General features: G+C 41.9%; 1 protein-coding gene across 8 annotated transcripts in view; it reads left to right on the top strand.

Moving 5' to 3' along the window:
- The window catches only part of SYNE2 (spectrin repeat containing nuclear envelope protein 2), a 262085-nt gene that overhangs the window by 188846 nt on the left and 50683 nt on the right, over positions 1–22556 (top strand). For all 8 annotated transcript variants that reach the window (XM_054026012.1, XM_054026015.1, XM_054026014.1 and 5 more), the window contains 12 exons: positions 3337–3507; positions 4642–4775; positions 5208–5412; positions 6870–7049; positions 8571–8699; positions 10214–10368; positions 10745–10892; positions 11427–11521; positions 13939–14173; positions 16286–16480; positions 17715–17840; positions 20731–20886. In XM_054026012.1, the coding sequence (XP_053881987.1) occupies positions 3337–3507; positions 4642–4775; positions 5208–5412; positions 6870–7049; positions 8571–8699; positions 10214–10368; positions 10745–10892; positions 11427–11521; positions 13939–14173; positions 16286–16480; positions 17715–17840; positions 20731–20886 (1929 nt within the window). The remainder of the gene's footprint in view (positions 1–3336; positions 3508–4641; positions 4776–5207; positions 5413–6869; positions 7050–8570; positions 8700–10213; positions 10369–10744; positions 10893–11426; positions 11522–13938; positions 14174–16285; positions 16481–17714; positions 17841–20730; positions 20887–22556) is intronic.

Raw genomic sequence — 22556 nt, 5'->3', positions numbered from 1 at the left:
AACATCTGCCCGCCGGGTCTCTGAGATTAGGGCACTTACCTTGGATCTGCCCTATATGGTTTTTTACAAAGACAAGGTCCAGCTGCTACCTCACCTGGCTTTCCTGCCCAAGGTGGTCTCACAGTTTCATTCAGGCCAGGACATTTACTTACCTGTCTTTTTTCCAAAACTGCGTAAGTCGGAGGAGGAGCATAGGCTGCATTCCCTAGATGTCAGGAGGGCGCTAGCCTTCTACATCGAAAGGACCAAGCCATTCCACAAGTCAACGCAATTGTTCGTCACAATGGCTGACAAGATGAAAGGTCATCCAGTGTCTGCTCAAAGAATTTCTTCTTGGATCACTGCCTGCATTCGCTGCTGCTACGGTCAGGCACAGGTGCCACCTCCGGCAATTGTCACCGTCCACTCAACCAGGATGAAAGCCTCTTCAGCGGCTTTCCTAGCCCAAGCGCCTATCCAGGACATCTGTAGAGAGGCCACCTGGTCGTGCGTCCACACGTTCACGTCCCATTATGCACTTACCCAGCTGGCCTGGAACAGTGCTGGCTTCGGTAGAGCAGTGCTGCAAGCCGCTAAACTGTGAACTCCAAGCCCAGCTTCATTGATACTGCTTGTGAGTCACCTAGAATGGAATTGAGCAAGCACTTGAAGAAAAAACAGTTATCTACCTTTTGTAACTGTTTTTCGAGATGTGTTGCTCATGTCCATTCCGTTACCTGCCCTCCTACCCCTCTATCGGAGTTGCCGGCAAGAAGGAACCGAGAGGGCATAGGGCCGGTAGCACCTGATATCCTGACGCATGAGCGCAGCACTCAAGGGGGCGCCACAGCTGTCCCTACAGATACCGCCAAGGCAAAAATCTCAGACGACTATGCATATGGATGCGCACACACCTAAAACGGAATGGACATGAGCAACACATCTCAAACAACAACAGTTATGAAAGGTAGGTAAATGTTTTTTCTACTTCTTTTTGCTCCGTATAACTTTGGCAAGAAATCTCCTTTTGGCCCAAAAACTATCATGCTTATTCTCATGCCAAAGGAGAACCTGTATGCCAAGTTTGGAAAAAAGATCAACCTGCTTTGGAGTCAAATAAGAAAAAATTTATCTCCTTTTGCAAATTTTTTTAAAAGTATCGACCTTTTTCTGGTAGCTTAAAGGATTTGATTGAAAACCTCAAATTTTCTAAGTGGATCCACTTGGGCCCTTACTATTCCTATTTGTTCCTTCTCTCTGGTAGAGTCCTGATAGAGACTCTCCATTCTCAGCTAAACCTTTTTCATCTTCCCAGCACTGGGTTCTCCCTCCTCCACTCACACTGCTTTTTTTAATTCTAGGCAAATCCCTTATAGTTCCCAGTTGCTCCACTCATGCTCCTATGGATTCCCTTTCCCTCCTCAATGGCGCTCCATAACTTAGGCCCATTAACCCCAGCAATGTCAATGATATGTGTATGATAAATACAGCTTTCTGTTTACAATCCATCGTATAATATATAATACTATAAGTAATTCAGATAAAGTTAAGGTTGCCCAATGCTTTCCAGTAGGTAACGTTGCCAAATTTTAACCATTTTGACTGAAGTCTTCCACATCAGGTGTCTGCTACAGGCTGATTTTTTAAAATGTTCTTAAGCTTCAGCAGAAATGGTTCAGCTGTTTCTCAGAATGAGATTAGAGAAAATACATTGTTTTGTTCATGTTAAAAACATTCTTCCAACTGTTTTGTTGAGAAGCCCTAGTACACCAATGTTTTGGAACAGGGATTTGAAATTCAGCAATGGGAGGTCGCCACGGTGCCAGAGAAGTGCCTTTTTATTTTTATTTTTTTATTTTTTTGCAGTAAAAGCTCTAATTTGACCCAGTTATAAGAATTTGAAAAATCTCCATTCAAATGTGCTCAGTGGAGACTTCTTAGAGTTTAGCAGTGAAATTCTCTGACATTTCCATCTGTACTGAACATGCTCCTGTCAAGAGCTACAGGGGCTGAGCAGGACTTTCTGTGCAATTGCTACTCCCTGCTTCTGTGAACAACCTTCATTTTGACATTTCCTAACGTTTAATTGCTTAACTTTGCCACCCTAATGTTCTTTTAATGTGTTTTTTTGTATGTAACAGACAGTAGAACCTCAGAGTTATGAACACTTCAGGAATGGAGGTTGTTCGTAACTCTGAAATGTTCGTAACGCTGAACAAAACATTATGGCTGTTCTTTCAAAAGTTTACAACTGAACATTGACTTAGTACAGCTTTGAAACTTTACTGTGCAGCAGAAAAATGCTGCTTTCCCTTTATTTTTTTTAGTAGTTTACATCATTTAACACAGTACTGGACAGTATTTGCTTTTTTTTGGGTCTCTGCTGCTGCTTGATTGCGTACTTCCAGTTCCAGATGAGGTGTGTGGTTGACTGTCAGTTCATAACTCTGGTGTTCGTAACTCTGAGGTTCTACTTTATATACTGCTTTTTTCCTTCTAGCAGGTTGGCCTAATTGGGGCTAGATTGTGACTTCATGGTCCTCAGCAAGGGGTGGTGCACTAATTGCACCACTGCTGGGACAGTCTCAGGTAGGACTCTGACTCCAACACTGCTCAGAGGCACCTCCCATGCATCCCCTGTGGTGGCAATAATTTGCTGCTAGGGTAAATTATCCCTACCTCTGCACACTGGCTCAGGTACATGTCTCTCTGTCTGGGCTTGCTGTCCAAGTACACTAGGCAACGGGTAATGGGATTGAGCCAAAGTCTGCCACCTCAATCATTGCACAGCTCATGTATCTAGTGAGTCCTGAAGTTCCTCCAGCAGTTGTTGAATGTGAATACAAGGCTGTGGTTCTGTTTCATCTGCATTGTTACAGCACAATGGCATACAAGAGAATGTAGCTCTCTAGAACACAATGGTATTTTATTAGAAGCTTGAACTACCCCCAAATAATTTCTGTTAAATTTTGACTAAACTGGAACTAAATTTCCATCTCAAATTGTGTATTTCTTAAGGAGATTAAGGCCTTCAGGAGCCACAGTACTTTATCTGTTAGCGGGTATTCTGATATTGGCAGCAAAGAATAACAGCCGTGCATTGTTTCTGCACATTTTCACTTAGTCTGGCTGCCAAATCAGCATTGCCTTGGTATCCAATTAAATTTGTATTTCAAGCTTATCCTGATACTTCATTTGTGAAATTGTTGTGGATTGTCATCCAGCATGCATTGAGCTGAAGTACTGAAGTCAGTTTTTATTTCAAAATTACCTATGAAATAGCTTCATTAATACATTTTGTAGGTAAATGTTAAGAAGGAGAAATCCTTTTTCTCAGCAATGATTGTTTGTTTACAGGTAGCACAGTTAAAAACCTCAATGCAGTCAGTATTACAGCAATGGATAATTTATGACGAAGCCTATGAAGAAGTTAACCTGATGATAATTAGCTCTCTGTATTGCCTAGAACAATGCAAACCTTCTGTAATATCGCTGGAAGCTTTGAAAGGCCAGGTGAAGACTCTACAGGTAAATCTACCAAAGACAAAGTAGATGTATTAGTGCAAACTTGGGAAAAGATTAATTAAAAAACCAGTAAGTTTCCCTTCAGGAAACTGCTTCTTTAGAGCCTCACGATGGACCTAACCCAAAGCCCGTGGGAGTCAGTGGCATTCTTTCTACCTGCAGAGATAATGGGCCCATGGGCTGCTCTACTAGCAGAGTCGCACCAGTTTAACTAAAGGTCTGAATGTAAACCAGTTTACTTAAACCAGTGCCAAAAGCAGTGTAGATGCTCTTATTTCAGTTTAAATCAGGCTTATTTGGATTTAGCTTAAGTTAGGAACTGGCGTAAACTAAACTGAAATAAGGCACTTTCAGGTATCTACCAGATTAATTAAACAAATGCAAGATTGTATGTAGATAAGGCCTAATTCTTCATTGCCCTACACCTCATGTTGTTGTTCACACCAGTGCAGACCAAGTGCAAAATATGACCAAATCAGAATGGTAGTGTTTTGTGCTTGCTCTGTGCTCTCTTTACAATGAATAAACAAGGTGCGGGGTAACAGGGAAGCAAACCTCAAGTATTCAGAGGACTCTAGTTATTGATATTTAACCTTTCTTTATTATTTCCGATCTAAAATAAGAATTTCAAAGTACATCTGCTCTCTGGTTGGACTGGGAACAAGTAACACCAAAGGAAAAATTAATTGCAATTTAGAATGAATAGTTTGAACTAAATAAGTGAAACTTCTTAAAAAAGTCACTTGATATTTTTCTGTTGATATTTAATACAGAATTTCAAACCAGTTATTTTTCCATATTTGCCAGTCAAAGGCCTAATTCTTCAACACTTTCTTGCTTTGAGTAGCACTTATTCACAAGAGGAGTCCCACTAGACCAATACCTGTGTAAAGAGATGCTTCTAAAATTATGTATTACAGTATTGGGCCACAATTTATTCTTCAGTTCTTTAATTTGTAGCAGCAAGTATATTATTGTTACATTTTTAATTTCTTTCACAAAACTTGTCTTTGCCATAAATGTTGCTACAGTATCACTACTATAGATCTGCTAGTCTCTAAAGAAAACTACATTTTAGCTCAATGAATTGTGGCTCATTCGTCTCCACATCTAATTGTTGTGACTCATTTTTCACAGTCTCTTCAAGACAAAACAGAGAAGAGTGAAGAAAGCTGGGCCAAGCTCCAGGCTTCTGCTGCTAACCTCAAGAAATACTGTTGTTCCTCATTTGCAGAGATTATTGAACATAAATGCAAGGAGGCACATACAAGGTACGCCTAAAAAAAGACACAAAATAGATGTTGGTAATAAAAGCCCCCGATTCTACAAGATACTGAGCATGCACATAGCTTTAGGTATGTGGATGTTTCTATTGACTTCATTGTGAATACTCACAAGCTTAAAGTTAGGCATGTGCTTAAATATCTTGGTGAACTAGAGCCAGTCGACTTTAACATATTCTTTTATTGTGGGTCTGGGTGGTAGACCAAAAAACAAACCAACAGAAAAAGCAGCAACATAGTAAACATGCAATGCAGTATGGACATTACACGTGGCAAGACTGATCTCAGATGTCCTGGTATAAATCCAGAGAAATTCCACTGAGAATCTTCAAAAGAGATCAGAGTCTGGTCTGTGCATGTCCTCAAGTGTAAGGGCAAAACCCAAATCAATAACCTGTGTTATATTCTTGTATATTGCAGATGGACTCTGGCAAATGAAGAAGTCACTGATGAGCTACAGAGAGCACAAGCTTTGTTACTGCTTTGGGAGTCGTATGATGGGTTATACACTGAGGCAGCATTGAGGTTAGAACAACACGAAGATCAGTGTCATCAGCTCTTGGGAGCTCACTTACCTGAAGACAACATGGTGGAAGTCCTGAAGCAGAAGATACAGCATGTGAAGGTACATAAAAGTGCTCTCGCTGCCTTATGCAAGGCTGGACTTATTTAAAAATCCTGACAATGGAAATCAGGGCCTGACTTCTCTTTTGTAATCCGTCCTTTTTCATTTTCTTTAATTACATTGGGCCAGGTGCTCAGGTCAGGCCAAGCACAGGATGCAAAGAAGGGAAGGGGGTGACCTGACTTCATCTCTTGCACTCTCCAATTCTGTGGGCAGCCCGTGACCAGTTTAGCCTCAGCATAAGTTAGAGCAGCAGCAAGGCTTCTCTAAACTGTATTGTCTGCAGTGGTCCCCTGGGGAGCACCACCAGGGTGCAGTTTGCTCTGGACATGTCTCCTATGCCAGAGGTGGGGTGCCAGGAGCAACTGGCATAGAGCCAGCTACTCTTGCTTAATCCCCTCCAGTGATTCCCAAATGTAAGAGGTATCCCTGGCTGGCAGTTTATGCCAGATTTCCATCCCTTGCAGTGACAATATTCTATGAAGGTAACATAGGGAATCTGAGAATCTGGCTATTTTGTAGCAATCATTGAACCAAACATGATTGACCTTTATTATATATTTTATAACAACTGAAGTGCTTACAGTCTGATCCATGCCAAAGACAGTGTCAATATGCCCAGAAGCATATTCTACCTTTCAGGGAAGTCTGTCCTTACTTTTGTAATTAATCAGAAGAAACATTTCTGTACTCATTCCCCACTGAAATATAGATTTCAGTGGGAAAAAAGCCCAGGGATTTTCATGTTTAGTATTAAGTGAACGTGGCAGAGAATTACCCATTCCAGGATGATATTCTGTAAGTCTCTCTCCACATAAAAGGAACTACAAACAGTAGGTTGTAGAAGTACCAGCTACTCCCTTCATTGTTCATAACATTTAGAACTGAAATTTATAGTATTGTTGGTGGAGGGGGAAAAAAAGCTCTCAATCAATCAAAATGGTTCCAAAGTGCTGGCAGAGCTGTTCAGCATAGCAGTTAGCAGGATATTATTATCACTGTATAAAGCCATTCTAGAGAGGATGGATATTCTCTCCAATTTATCTCTCTAATCTTCTTCATAACATTAGTATCCAAGTGCCTGAAATTATTACTGGGCAATGTTATCCCACTGAACCTTGAAGGCTGGGAATTTTTAAAGGAGCTGAAGAGAGCTCACGGGGAGTTGGATGCCTAACTCCCTTCAGCACCTTTAAAAAATCAGCCTAAATTTCTGGGTAACTGGAAGGCCGACCTTCAGTAACATCTATGGTTTTGTCTCTCCCATCACTGTTAATAGACTTATCATCAAATTCCGCCCTGGAGTAAGTGCTTGTCGCTCCCATTAAAGTCAATGAAAGATACTCTCTTAGTCTATGGCTGAATTTGGCTTCCAATGCAGATCAACAGAAGGAGCTTAGTTATAGCAATAAAAGAGACACAGGAACACAGATCTGATTTATTTTTTTGATCTTTAGATACTGCAACAAGGCCTTCAAACCATAAAGGGAAGCTTTCTCCAGGTTTCTGAGTTGACAGACCAGATAGCACAACAAGTTAATGCAGCTACACAAGCAGTTCTCTCAGAGAAGTTGCATCCTCTCAAAAGGATAGCTTATTTGGAAAAGACGTTGCAGATGAAATCGGATGAATTTGAGGTACTTCCTTATATAGTAAATTTGCTCTCAGTACAGTTTTATTCTTCAACAAAATCATGTAGTTCCTGAACTGAAGTTCGGTTTGAATTAGAACTCGGTGAAATCTGAATGATAGCATCAGCTGAGTTATGAAAGAGAAATAAAGTCCTGGGGAAACAGGTGGGTTACACTTTCATCGTGTGCCTGCTATGCTGTGTTCACTCAGTTTCAATTGTTTTCTGCTTCCGCACACACCCTGCTCTGTCACACACTGGTATGCAGGCCTGTTAATTTGTAATATGGATGGATCTTAATGTCTCCATGCATCATCCCAGTCCAATGCTTGGAAACTCAGGTTGTTCCCTGGAGATGATGTCTCTGATTCTTGATATCATGTGTAAGCTTTACCTGTAGTGTAATATAGTTTTATTTCATTTCTAGTTGTGTAGTCGTTTTCTCTTGTGTAATTTTGTGGTCTTACCACAAGTGATTTCCTTTGTCATTCTTGTCATTCATTCCTTACACAAGTGTAATTTGAGAGCTCTCAGGCAGAGGGTGACACCAGACCCCTTCCTGGCACAGTTCCCTCAACCCTGGAAATGGGGAGGGAAGAGAAAAGTCCCCCAGTCATCCTAACCTCCTCCCTCAAAAAAACGGTGGGATCCCAGACCCAGTCCCGTATTTCTTCCCCTCAGATGGAGCCAACTGGGAGCTACTAGAGCCCAAGTAATGCCCACAGCCCTATCTATAAGAGCAAATGGGACCAAACTCTCCATGTGACTGATAAAGGAGCAGAACCATTTTCATGAATTTCCTGCTGTGCTGTGGCTCCATAATTTCATCCTAAATCATGAAGTCCTTGGTAGCAGGTCTCTGCACAGCATGTCTGCCCTTTTCTCCTAGATCCATGTGGATCTCCCACAATTCACAGGATTTGGAGGCTCAACTCCTTGCCACATGTCTGTATGTTGGGTTAAATCCTACTTCTCCTCAATTGAAAAATTGGGAGGAAACTCTGTAAGTCGAAACTTTACCACCTTCTATATGTCTGAAGCAGAGCTGATAAACAAGCCCAGGTTTCCCAAGTTAAAAAAAAAAAAAAGCCATTACAGGGCTTTAACCACAACACCACCTCTCCTCCCCAATTAGTTATTTCTCACCCTGACAGCGGACAGTGGTGCCTCTATATGTAATGAAGCGTTTTCTTCATTTTCATTTCAGTTTCCTTGTTTTTTCGTAGTCAAAGAAACTTATTGTGCTGTGGAAAAACAGCCATTAATTTCTAGAACTATGAAGCCAATAACAAGAAATCAAGGCTAAATATTTACTCTAAAAATGCAAGGACATATTTGAATGATAAAATCTAGAGAGAGAATATAAATAAGCATGGTTTAAATATAGACATAAATATTAACTACAAATACACCAGTTACTCTAATGTAGCAGCTGTTTGTTTTCCTAAAGATGCTGTTTATTATTCTCTTGCTCATATTGAATAGATGTATTAAAGCTGATTATAATAAAAATAATCTCTCATCCTAGTTCAACCTTTTACAACTGATCGATTTCAATAATTGTCTGGACACAGTGGAAGCTCAAATGAAGACACCTATAGAAGTTTTGGATAAGCTGTATCTACAGGGAAAAGAAGACGACTCAGAATTACTCATGGTACATCCAGCTTTTATGACTATAAGGATATAAATTATGCATATGTAAGAGAGTCTGTAGGATACTTATTCATGTAGCACCATAGGTACTTCCTGTAGCTTAATTATCATAAATGTTACATGCACAAAAACAATGTTAAAAGAACATTATTAAGGTGGCAAAGTCAAGCACTCAAAAGTTAGGAAATGCTAGAAATGCCTATGCAACTTGAATTTGGCCCCCACATGCATATCCATTATGATACAGTCTTGAATTTCCTGATCACTATTTTTTTTCCACAAGGTCCCTAACTCATTTAGTGCAGAACACTGTGGCAGAAGCAGAGATAGAATCCAGTTGTCTATTCAGCTGCCTTAACAATGAGACCCTCCTTTCTCTTCCTGCAGTCTCCTGCCTCATTTACTACACACCTCCAACTTCTGCAACAAAAAAGCAGAGGTCCTACAGACAACAGTTTCCTTTACTAAATTAGCCTGATGGATACCCAGAGCAGGTCCATCCTATGCAGGGAATAAGGTAGGAGTCGCCTTGAAAAAAATAGTAATTTAAGACTGTATCATAGAATATCAGGGTTGGAAGGGACCTCAGGAGGTCATCTAGTCCAACCCCCTGCTCAAAGCAGGACCAGTCCCCAACTAAATCATCCCAGCCAGGGCTTCATCAAGCCTGACTTTAAAAACCTCTAAGGAAGGAGATTCCACCACCTCCCTAGTAACCTATTCCAGTGCTTCACCACCCTCCTAGTGAAAAAGAAATGAATAAAGTAAAGTAGCAGCCTGAGTAATTTTAATTGCTAGCAGAAGATGGTTCTTCATCATTAAAAAAATTCTAAGGCAATCAGAAATGCAATGGAATACTTTATCTGAAGAGCGTTACATCAGAATAACTGACTCCACAGAGCAACATAAAACATAATGAGTTACTTTTAAAAAGGAATCAAAACATGGATTGCAGGCAGAATTGTAAAAGAGAAAAGGGAAACCTGCTGGATCTGGGGTTGGCGTAATTCCCCCTCCTCAAACTTCTGTATGAAGTTTAAGTCCTGCTACTCATGGATACTACAAAATACGCTATGCATAACCCTTTACTACTTTCATGAATGAGGATTCAGAAGGTGTGTCTGACTTTTTCCCCAAGAATAGTGCAAAGGAAACTGAAAGTGAAAAGTCATCCACGAAAGCTTATGCTCCAATACATCTGTTAGTCTTAAAGGTGTCACAGGACTCTGTTGCTTTTTACAGATCCAGACTAACACAGCTACCCCTCTGATACTTGAAAGTGAAAACTCTCTTGTTTTCAGTCCTCTCTACTGGAATAGTACATGGAGGGATGATATAGCCCAATATGAACTAACTATGCTTCTTAAAATTCACCTTTTTCATCCATGACCCTTTAAACCTGAACATAAGGCATTGTTTATATTGTGTTGTCAAACATCACAGAAAAGACTTATATTTTCTAGACATGGAAAAAAGGTGATATTTATGTCAGTTATCTTGTTCCATTATTTGCAGAGTCACATGTTGGAGCTCACTGCAATGTCTCCTGACATCGAGAATCTGAATGAAGTGAGCTTTAGGCTACCACTCAGTGATTTCACTGTGAAGAAACTACAGAGCCTGAATCGACAGTGGGCTCAGAAGACAGCAACAGCCCTGGAGCATTGCAGGTCAAAAAAGCACAATAATTCCCCCAACTGTTTCAGTGTGCATGAGGACAATTAAAAGCAGATTAAAATATTTTCCATGAGCTGGTTCCCAGATTTCCAAGAGGCTTGTCAAAAATAATTCCTCCATTTTAAACTAACTTAAAAATATTCCACCGTTTTTTTGTTTGGTTGGTTGTTGTTTTTTTAATATTTTAAGTTGTTTGGAGCACAAAGGCACACGTGTTAGCACGTGTTTTATGTCGAGACTAGCACAATGGGACCTCATCCTGATTAGGGCCCATAGTGCTACCAGTCTGCCCCCTTTGTTAGAGCATAAACAGTTATAACTGGAAAATATACAACAATAGACTTGTTCCTGTGTTATTTCTTTTAACAGTGAATTTGAGGGAATTCAATCGGATGAAAAGAAATTTCTTCAGAAATGTGAAAACTGGGTACAATTTCTAGAAAAGATGAAAGAGGGTTTAAAAGTGAATATTGGTGGCAGATTTGAAAAGCTTCAGGAACAACAGAGAATATATGAGGTAATAATGCTGCAAATTTAAACTGGATTTTAAAAAAAATCTTGAAAACCATATCTTTGCAAAGAGATACTGTGGGTGGTATTATAGAACAGCAGCAGTCTGTGCAATATATAAATGGAATCCACTCAAAGTGTCAATAATACATTACACCTTGGGAACATTACACTGGGGCAAGGCTGAGAGGAGGCTTCTTGTCCCAGCTGAAATAAATCACAAAATCTGTATCTGCAAATACTAAATACCATGTATTGCAAGTTAGACACACAGAGACAGGATGTCACCCAGGCTTTTTTATAATTAGTAGTTGTGCATCTAATTCCACAAACATTATACTAAACATTTACTACTTTATGTAAATCTTGTACTCCTCAGGGCATGTGGGCCATATTCTGCTCCTTATTCACTAAATATCGAGCTGCTCAAGCATAGCTATTCCAGAATAATTCTGTGTGCAGTCAAACCATTGTAAAGTTTGTTTTTAAATGCCCATCAGTTACTGAACTAATATTGTTCTTATTTTTGCAATGTTTGCAGATGCTGCAAGCGGAGATTTCTGTAAATCAACAGATTTTTAATTCTGTCGTATCAAAAGCATTACTTTTGCTGGAAACAGGAGAAGCAGAAAAAAGGTAAAAAAAAATAGATTTTTTTTCCCCTTAGTTCTTACCTGGGACATGCGCAAGTGGGGGACGGGCAAGCATGGGCACGCCCCCACCAATAGTTGGCCGGGGCACAGAACTCCTGCAGCCCCGCCACAGCCCCAGGAACAGAAGAGCTCTGTAACCCCACCTCAGCCAAGTACTTGTAGATACATTAATTCAGATGGCTCCACGGTGCATAGATTTTCATTGAAATGGTGAGTGTATGGCCATTTATTTCTATGCCTATGATTAAGGCTGCGGGTCTGTCATGGAAGTCACGGATTCCGCTTACCTCAGGGTGGGGGACTCCCCAGCTCCCACCGGCATGTCCCTGCAGCTCCTAGGCAGAGCGGCCAGGGGGCTCTGCCTGCGCCCGCAGGTGCCGCCCCCACAGCTCCCATTGGCTGCGGTTCCTGGCCAATGGGAGCTGTGGAGCTGGCAGTTGTGGCGGGAGCAACGTGTGGAGCCCCTGTGGCCTCCCCTCTTCCTAGGAGATGCAGAGACACGTGGAGCCAGGTAGGGAGCCTGCCAACCATCTCCCCCAGTGTCCTGGGCTGTGCGCTGCTGCCTGGCCTCCCCACCCAGCACTAGCGGGGGTCCTGGGCCACCACCGCCCCGGGACCACCCCCCTTCTCCAAGCACTCGTGGCCCCCCCCACCCAAGTTTTAGATAGGGGTATATAGTAAAAGTCATGGACAGGTCACGGGCCGTGAATTTTTCTTTACTGCCCGTGACCTGTCCATGATTTTTACTAAAAATACTCATGACTTAAATGTATCCTTACCTATGATGTATGTGCATGTGTTGATATGGTTTAATGTGTATAATATGTGTGTGTTTAATGTGTCCCTCCAAAAGCAGTCAAATTTAAATTCCTGCACATATTCCTGGGTCTTACACAAAGTAGTATCGGTGATTCAAGAGGTGACAGGCTTCCCTCTGAGTCATGAACCACCCTCAACTGTCCATTAAAAGAGACTTTTAAAACCCAAGTCAAAACCATGTGTGTTCATTAGAGCCTGTGGTACATCTTGCAAAAGTAGGGGTGTGACCACCGGTGTCCTGGCCAAGTTTCCCTTTGGGTAATAACTACATTCTGCCTACCAAAAAACTAAAAATCCCCTTGTAGTTTCTCCTGGGATAAGATATCCTTCACTTCCTGCCCTAACTGTTCTGCACTGTTAAAGAGTTGCTGTGTTTACAGCTGACGTGGCTATACTGTGGTGGTAGGTAAAATGATTGATTTAGTTGGGGATTGGTCCTGCTTTGAGCAGGGGGTTGGACTAGATGACCTCCTGAAGTCCCTTCCAACCCTGATATTCTATGATTCTATGATGATTCTATGATTGCCATATGTAAAGGACTCAATCCTCTTTTCCTCCATGAGTACTCGTGCTGCAACAGGGTGAGAGATCACTTAAGAAGGACACCTAGCAACGGAGCCTGCTGAGTCTCCATGTTCACAAGAGAACATGGTCTTCTGGCTAATTTTTAAAAAGCAACAGAGGGTCCTGTGGCACCTTTGAGACTAACAGAAGTATTGGGAGCATAAGCTTTCGTGGGTAAGAACCTCACTTCTTCAGATGCAAGAAAGCTTATGCTCCCAATACTTCTGTTAGTCTCAAAGGTGCCACAGGACCCTCTGTTGCTTTTTACAGATTCAGACTAACACGGCTACCCCTCTGATACTTGGCTAATTTTTGTAAACCCAACCTGAACCTAATTTGGGTAATGGAGAGATGAATTGTTTATTGGCCAGAGTATGAACTCATGGAACATCTCTAAGAATCACTAATACATACTGTGGTTTATGTGAACCCCATCCTCCATCGTAGCAGTAACATTGCAAGTGATTTACCTTTTCCCTTCCACTTTTTTCTCTAAGGCGTCATCTGAACTATTCAAAAGGTATGCTAGCTGAACCCATTTTTACTAGCATGGGCTGAAAACCCTTCAGCATGTTAATGTGGAGCAGGCAAAAGCATATTATATCGCATGGTAGAAACCAGAAACTGGTTTGAAGGGGTTCAGCACTACCCAGATTTCTTTGTAATGCAGACAGGCTCTAAGGCTCCACCTGCACTAGAGTATAATGGTGACAGGAGGCTGTTCTAGCGTTGCTCAAGTACAGCTCTATTTTGCAGTGCAGTTGCTGCCAGTATTGACTTCCGTTCAAGAATGCATTTGGAACAACTTGCTTCTGGGTCTAGCTGTACCATATGCTGTTGTGCCATAGCAGGAGAAACTCTCGTGTTTGTTCTTGTATCATTTTATAGTTTTCGGTCACACAGAAGTTTTGATATACAGAGAAGTCTTGTGCTTATGGTGTTCCGTTTTGTATTTTAATGTGCTTTCAAGGTGAAGATGACATTCTGTATTAACAGTCCAATCTCTGTCCTCTTCAGAACCGAGTTTATTTCCAAACTCACATTGCTGAAGGAGCAGTGGCAGAGTGTTATCCGGATGGTTCGGCAGAGGAAGAAAGATATTGATGGACTTGTGAAGCAGTGGCAGCACTTCAGGGTTTCTCAACAGAATCTCACGAATTTTCTTACTTGTACAAATAACTTCATAGCTGCTGTGAAGAGTCAGGATGGCTACAGCCTTTATCATCTTAGGAATCTAATTCATGATTTCAAGGTCATATTTTTATTTCTTATAAACAAATAGATGATCTGTGATTTTTCAGATTGAAATGACTTGTATCCAAAAAACTGAAAGGACTTCAAAGGCATTCACTTTTTGCACAAAACAAATTGCTGATTTCTTTTTTTAAAGGGACAGTTTCATTAAAACTTATCTTGATTGATGCATTGTGGAAACCCACAATAAACTCCTAAATAAAATTATGATCTGGAAGCAGATGCAGTTTTTAGTGAATCTGTCCTGATGAAAAGATTCAAAGAACCTCAACAAGTTCTCGCTAAAGCACATAGATTATGCCTACCCATAATATTGCAGAAAGTCAGCCCAGTTTTCTTTTGTTTGTCTTTATTTGAGTGACCTCTGTGAGTAAATTTTCAAAATTCCCAATAGTTCGTGAGTATTTACTGTAATTTGGAGGTTTTATGTTAATGGGAATGTTGAACTGAACATTAACAACTTAAGTTACCAGAGCTGTTTGTTTTTTAATTTAAATGTGACCCTAATCAGGCAAAAAGTAACTTTAGGTTGAATTATGAACCCAAACCAGAATCTTTTGCTTGGTTAATAGTGCAACACTGTCACGGATATCTGGATAGAGAAGCTCTTAAAGTTAATAGTTTAAAGTGCAATAGGAATCTGAGTTTAAAGTTGAACAATATCTGATTTGAAGCCAGCTATATATTTGGTAGAGTACTGAATAATTTTTTGCTTTGGAGAGAAATATTCCATGACAGAGAATATTTTAAACAATAATATATCTTATTAGATTAGCCAAACTATTCTGAATTCATTAGAACCTGATTCTGCCAACCTTCCTCATGTCCAGTAGTACCTTACTGTGGGAGAAGAGCCCATAATAGTAAGGGCGCTTGCTAGTGTAGACATGGCATTGTTCACTTTATTGCACAGAATTGTGGTTTACACTTGTCCTTTTTAAAAATAAGAGGTAAGAAAACTTCAGTGTAGACAAGGCCATAATAGTTAGTTATGGAATAACCATCAGATAGGGGAAGTTTCTTCTTAACTTCTGTCATTTAGTGTCTGGTTTATGACTTGAAGGATGAAAGCTTATATTCCTTACTAAAAATATATCTCATGTAGTATAACTGTAGATCTTCTTCTTATCAATATAAATGTCTAAAGGTTTCCTGAGTGGCACTAAACTTTTGGCCTCAGTGATACTTTGAGGCAATGAGTTCCATAGATTGATTATGTAATGTGTAAAAAATAATTTCCTTTTATTAGTTTTAAATGTGTTGCCTTTCAGTTGAATTGAATATTCCCTTGTATTATAAGAATGTGAACAGGAGCACCCAACTGGCCTGTGTATAAGGCAATCAGAAAATTTGGTTTTGATTAATGATTAGACTACTCTTTCTGCACAGACACATCCATTAGGACCTAGAACTATTGTAATTTTTAAGACTTTCAGAGCCCCACTCCTTTGTTGCTAGCCTCATTTGTTTCGTGTTTATTTTCTCCTGTTGTTAAAGGTGACCTTCAGGGGACTTTAAAAATTATACTAGTGCCTGTTTTTGCTTCTTTATGATGTATAATGAAGGCCAGAAAGTCTGGCTTTTATGGATGTTTTTCTGCTTAGTTCTTTACCTTAAAAATAACAGGAATGTTAACTTTCATCTTCCCTATTTTTGATGAAGATCTTGTTAGGGTTCACAGAAGAGGGATGTTTTTAGCTGATTTAACTGAAATGAGGTGTTCCATCTTTAACAAAGACATTCTTTCTCCAATATGTTGCTTAGGCGTTGAAGTTAAAGAGTTGTTAACAAACACAACATTTTAACTTTTTAACTGTATGACTAAAAATTCCATCTCCTCTGAATTGCTCCACTTTCACTCTCTTGGTATAATCATTTCACTCATTATAAAGTCAGCATAGCATCTTATAGACTCAAAACAAGCAGGAAAACATGCAGCGTTGAGGGTTTTTTGTTTTATATACATAACAAAAAGTTAAATAAAAACAAATAACAAGCCCATTTTTTTCACCCTTTGTAGGTCATCTTTTAAAAAGTGAAATTCCAAGCAGGTTTGTAAAGCTCTCTAATCCCGGGACTGAGATTTAGAATGTTGTGGTTGTTTTTTTAGAACAAGGAAATACTTCTTCAGAGATGGCAAACCACATACTCCCTCACTGTCGATATTGGGAAGAAGTTATGTAAAGACTCAGACCCGGAGACCAACGCTGTAATACAAGAGGAACTCAGCCAGTTACAGGAGAATTGGAATGATGCCCAACTTCAAGTGGAGAAGATCATGAAACAGCTCCTTGGCACTGTGCAGGTACTCGACAGGTGTTCTCTGGGGAGGAGGACACCTTGAGATGCCTGCACACTCCTGTTCCCGTGTGGGGGAGTTCCAGGGCAGCTTGACCAGTCCTAGGGACAAGCCGGCTAGTGGGGTGGAGTGGCTCTCTGCAGCAAGTGCCCAAGGAGCCCCAGAAAGAGTAGCAGCTTCCCAGCTCTTTGTTTGCCCTTCTGTGGACCCTAATATGGAGGCCCTGCAAAGAGTACTACATGACTGGGCTGCAGTAACACCCACAAACAAGCTTACAGGTTGGGGACACAGTGGCATTAAAGGACCAAGCCCCTAAACCAGTGCCTTTGATTGGGGATGTGGGGTATCATGGTGGCTGTGTTGTCCCCCACTTGCCCTTGCAGGGGTGTGTCTCAGTCAGTGGCCTCTAATCTCAGGTGACAGCTCCATTTTGAAGTTGTCAAAAGGCTCCCATTCCCCTTGCCTCCCCACCAGAGTTCCTTGCCAGTAAAGCATCAAGTGTGAGCTCCCCAACTCCAGACTCTGAGGAGGCCCTGTGACTCCCTTTGAGATCACTCCCCACCAGCTCCATCGCTCTATATCTGGGGGCTGTGGGAAGGCCAAAGTCATGGACTATACCTCTGTGGAGACGGGCTGAGTAGCTGGGTGGATACTGCTATAACGGGCTTCCCCTCTTTGGCCTGCAGTAATGGTCTGTGGGCATGGAGCCTGGCTGGGCTGTGGAACTCTGCCCACGCTTTTCAGCCATGAAGCACCTGGGTGAGAATTTGGGCCAGTGGCATTAGTCACACGTCTTTACTTTCTTATAGAGCCGTTATAGGTGCAGACTATGCCAGAGGCCATATGCACCTCACCATATATAACCCCTCTGAAAATTAAGAGGTAGATCCATGAACATTTCAAACTTCATATTTAATGATATCACTTTAATTGATCCACAGCATAATTTAAAACTATGCTCCAAAGAATCTTAGTTTGTATAAAAGAAGATGTGAACCACTTGAGCTAAAATACACTTCAAGGCAAACATTAAATACAAGAGGGCTCAATTCTCCTATTAATCCATGAATGAAATTCTTATTAGGGACAGTGTGCGTGCACTGAGAGAAGATCCTGATGATCAGTCCTCTAAAACAAATTAATTTAGAAGTTGCTGTTCTTTAATTCATCCATACAGTACAGTACGTTCATATTGTGAGGTATTTGTCATTCATAACTTCCTTGTTTCTGTAAAAAACAGACCTGGGACAGCTGTGAAAAGCTAATCAAGGAATTGGAAAGCAGGCAGCGAGAGCTTAAGGCAAAAGTAAAAGATCCACTTCCAGAGGAACATGAAGAGCTCTACAAAACCAAGGAACACGTTAAGGTATTGAAAGCACATTTTATAAAAAAATATTCCTTGTACAATACTTGAGCCTCTAGAGACTGGATTTCTATCTTGCTTGCTCCTCCATGAAACTGAGTTCTTCTGTGTTACTGGTAAATTGCCTCTGCCCCTTCCCCCATGTCTGAGGTAACATCCTAATCTGTGCAAGTGCTGGAATTTTTTAAATTTGGCAAGACATTTCTTGTTATGCCCTGGATGGGACACAGGTTTATCACTGCCCCTGCCTCGCCAAATAAATAAATACATAAATAAAAATTCAAACCCATTAAAATAAGAAGCTAAAATTCCCTTCTCCCCATCTGTCACTCCACCTCACTCCCCTCTATGTGGTTGGATGTCTTTATTCATTGTGTTATCAGTCTACTATAGACTGTAAAATTCTCCAGGCAGGGACCTTATTATCCCCCTTGCACACCTGTGGCATGCTAAAAATAATAGAGAAAAGTAAAGGAGAGCCAGAGTGGGGCAGCAGCAGTTTAAGCCTTTGCTGCCAATATCCTGCCATGAAAGTTAAATGGCATGGAAAGTATTTCCAGTACATGACTCATTTTGGTAATTTTGCATTTGGATTCATGGCATTGTGCTTTATCACCATGTTTATGAAGTGAATTGCTTGTTCTTTGTGGAAACAAGTAAGTTTACTGATGTCAGACACCTTTGTATCGCTATCAGCTCCCTGAGATCTTCTTTGTGATAGCTGGCTTCCATTCATATACAGGAACAGTCTGCTTTCAAACACTTGTGTTGACACAGTGTTTATTAAAAATGCCTGCACCCTGTCTGCGTACAGCTACCACCACTAAGAATACCAATAATGGAGCTTTGGCAATGGAGAACAAGTGTCAAATTGTGTCAGTATAGAAGCAGCCTTAGGTACAAGGGAAAGTATAAAAGGACCAAATAAGGACCCCAGTTTCTTCATTTGATCTTTCTTTTCATGCATAGAGCACTGGACCGGGTCTCACACAAGAGACCTGGATTCTATTCCTGGGTCTGCCACTGGCTTGCTGGGTGACCTTGGGCAAATCACTTCCTTCCCTATGCCTCAGTTTCCCCACCTGTAAAAAAAATAGGGATAATGACCTCCTTTGTAAAGCACTCTGAGATCTAAAGATGAAAAGCGCTATATAAGAGCTAGGACAGGGGTGGCCAACCTGTGGCTCCGGAGCCACATGCGGCTCTTCAGAAGTTAATATGCGGCTCCTTGTATAGGCACCGACTCCGGGGCTGGAGCTACAGGCGCCAACTTTCCAATGTGCTGGGGAGTGCTCACTGCTCAACCCCTGGCTCTGCCACAGGCCCTGCCCCCACTCCACCCCTTCTCACCCCTTCCCCCTGGGCAGCGCGGTCCCAGCACCCCGAGTCATTGCGGCACCTACCTCCCACAGCCCTAGCTAGCCCGGGCTACGGAAGAGAGGGACTCAGGAAGGAACTGCAGGAAGGGACTTAGGAGTGGAGCGTGAGCCAGGGCTGTTTGGGGAGAGACAGCCTCTCCCTTTGTGCTTTTTTTTTTTTGGTCCAGTTTACCCCTCCTAGAGGCAGAGCATTTTTCCTTGTTAGCAGAAACAGGAAGGTTTTTTGACAAGTTTTCTTTATTGTAAAATGTGACTTTCCTTCATCTTTACATCACAGATATTTCCCTACTGCAGTTTGTTGTGCAATTACTCCTCTACTTCAATGACAACGTTAACACAAAACACTTTTTAAAAGCTATCAGGAAAGATTATCTCCTGGTAACTAAAGAAATGGATCTGGGGGTTGGGTTTTTTGTTTGCTTGTTTTTTTAATTTTAATATTTTTTTAAAAGTCCGGTCCGCAGCGGAGCTAAGGCAGCCTCCCTGCCTGTCCTGGCTCTGCACAGCTCCCAGAAGCTGCCAGCATGTCCGGCTCCTAGGTACAGGGGCAGCCGGCCAGGGAGGCTCCATGTGCTGGCCTTGCCCTGAGCACCAACTGCACAGCTCACATTGGCCGGGAACTGCCGGGGGAACTGTGGGGGCGGTGCCTGCGGGCAGCACACAGAGCCCCCTGTGTCTAAGAGCCAGACAAGCCACCACTTCTGGGATCCGCGCAGAGCCAGTGCAGACAGAGACCCTGCCTTAGCCCTGCTGTGCTGCTGACCAGGAGCCACCTGAGGTCAGCGCCACCTGGCCGGAGCCCACACCCCAAACCCCCTCCCACATCCCAACCCCCCTGCCCCAACCGTGAGCCCTCTCCTGCACTCCAAATCCCTCACCCCCGAGCCCACACCCCCAGCCAGAGCCCACATCTCCTCCCGCACCCAACCCCAGAACCCGCACGCCTAGCTGGAGCCCTCACCCCCTCTAGCACCCTAACCCCCGCCCCAGCCCAGTGAAAATGAGCGAGGGTGTTCGGTTTTATGCGATTAGAAAGTTGGCCGCTCTACCAAACCCTGCGGCAGTGTATCAGAAGATGTTGGGTGTTAGATATCTAGTAGAGACTATTTTAGTATTTTGTAGAGTAACAGGAGGCTTGTTTCTGCACTAACAAAGTCAACAAGAGCTATGCCATTGACTTTAATGGGCTCTGGATCAGGCTCAGAATAACTAACACTGGAGGGAACCCTCTAATAAAGCTAAAGAGAGATTAATCTTTTCAACTAACCATTTCTCTTCCCACCCTCCCCCAGACAGGATGCAGAGATAGAAGGAAAAGGAAAGGGAGGCTGACCTAAAAGCATCCTAGCAAAGGCTTTCACAGCGTTACCCTTTTGGCTGCCTATGTGTAAATTTCCCCTCCTCTTTTTCTGTGTTCCCCTCCCCCACAGGCCAATCAGAGGATTAAACCAACAGGTTTTGAAAAAACACAGGAGCTTAGTCTAAAGGATTGTTTTCCTTGTGTTCAAATGCAGGAACTGGAGAAGTCACTTGCAGACTGGAATCAGAACGTGAAAGAACTTGATAATATGAAGGCAGACTTGGCTCATTATATCCTTGCAGAAGATGTGGTGCTGCTGAAGGAGCAAGTAGAGCATTTGCACAGAAAATGGGAAGAACTCTGCTTAAGAGTAAGTCACTTAGCTGTTGAATATACTGCTCATGTCCTTGTTCTTTGTTGATGCATTTAGGGTGAAACGTCTTGCCGGGTCTAAACAACAGAAAGAAACATGCTTTAGTTGAGTCTCTTTTGTGGCATTCTTTGCCGATGCAGTTTCTTTATAGCAGCGTGGCTGAACAATAGTGGAATAAAGTTAGTCTGGGCTCTCTTTGTTTCCGTAACACACAGTGCTCCAGTTTTGCAAACTCTTAGCAATTGAGTGTATGAAAGAAATGCAACTGTTGGGTGAAATGGATGGCTTTGTTCTAACTCACAAACTAGAGTGCTAAGGCTAAACAGAGGAATCGCCTGAGGTGAAGGAGGGAAAAAGTGGGGGGAATTGTTTTGCTGTTCCTGCTACCTACTTTGTCTTTTGAATTCACAAGTGATGGCATGTTGCATAGGCTGATGTAAAATACAGCTCCAAGAAAGCTAATACATGAAATTGAGAAATAAATTAGCTTTTAGGTGTGTTTAGTAAAAAGGACTGAAACATATTAAAAATGGACTTGCCATTTCTTTAATATAATGTATTTCCAAAACTTTTCACAGTTTACTGTTCAACATTTACCATCTTTTGTGGCCTATTGCTTTATTGCATTTAGTTAGCACTGCGTTTAAATTTACTGGACCAAATTCATTCACAGAAGTCAATGGAGTTACATCAGGGATGAATTTGGCTCACTGAATTTATAGATTGGTATATATTGATGTGTAAAATAAATACATAAAATACCCATGTGTATTAATAGAGAAAGATAATGGATAAAGAAACAAAATGCTAGATTTTAAGATTCTTGATTTAAGAAGATAGTTCTAAGCTAGCAACAAATGGAACCCTTTATAGTCATAAAATTACACAGCTCTTTTTTGTAGATTACAAAAAAAACTAGAAACAAAGTTCTCTTAGTATTTAGGGCCCAAACCTTACCCAGGTAAAGGGAGTTTGGGTGCAATGGGAGTTTTGGTGGAATAAGGATTGCAGTCAGGCCCTTCATAATAACTTTGATGTGGGGAAATATTTTGCCTTAAACAGAAGCCAGGTCTACACTACAGAGTTAGGTCGACATTGTCGACCTAACTCTATAAGGGTACATCTATACTACCCGCTGGATCGGCGATTGATTGATTTATTGCATCTCGTCTGGATGTGATAAATCGATCCGCTAATCGACGCCCGTACTCCACCTCGGCAGAAGGAGTAAGCAGAGTCGACGGGGGAGCCGTGGCAGTCGACTCGCTGCCTTGAGGACGGCCAGGTAAGTCGAACTAAGATACTTCGATTTCAGTTACGCGAATAGCGTAGCTGAAGTTGCGTATCTTAGTTCGACCCCCCCCCACTAGTGTAGCCCAGGCATGAGTGTCTACACTACAGCGTTGTTCCTACCAATGTAAGTCCTCCAGTATATCGAGCTTAATAACTCCACCTCCACAAGAGGCGTAGTGTTTAGGTCGATGTTGTTAGGGCGCCATAGTGTCTGTGTAGACACTGCTTTACTTACATCACCTGTCAGCTCTGTAAGGAGCTCAGAGCTGTGAGGCACTATGCAGAGCCAACAGCCCGGGGTGTCGGCGCCCAGCAGCAGGGCTCCGCACGGAGCCAACAGCCAGGGCAATCAGTGCCCCATACTGCCCCACTTA

The sequence above is a fragment of the Malaclemys terrapin genome, chromosome 4, assembly GCF_027887155.1.
Source record: "Malaclemys terrapin pileata isolate rMalTer1 chromosome 4, rMalTer1.hap1, whole genome shotgun sequence".
NCBI classification, from domain to species: Eukaryota; Metazoa; Chordata; order Testudines; family Emydidae; genus Malaclemys; species Malaclemys terrapin.
Note: the sequence above shows the minus strand (reverse complement) of the source record. Positions and strands in the feature narration are given on the sequence as shown.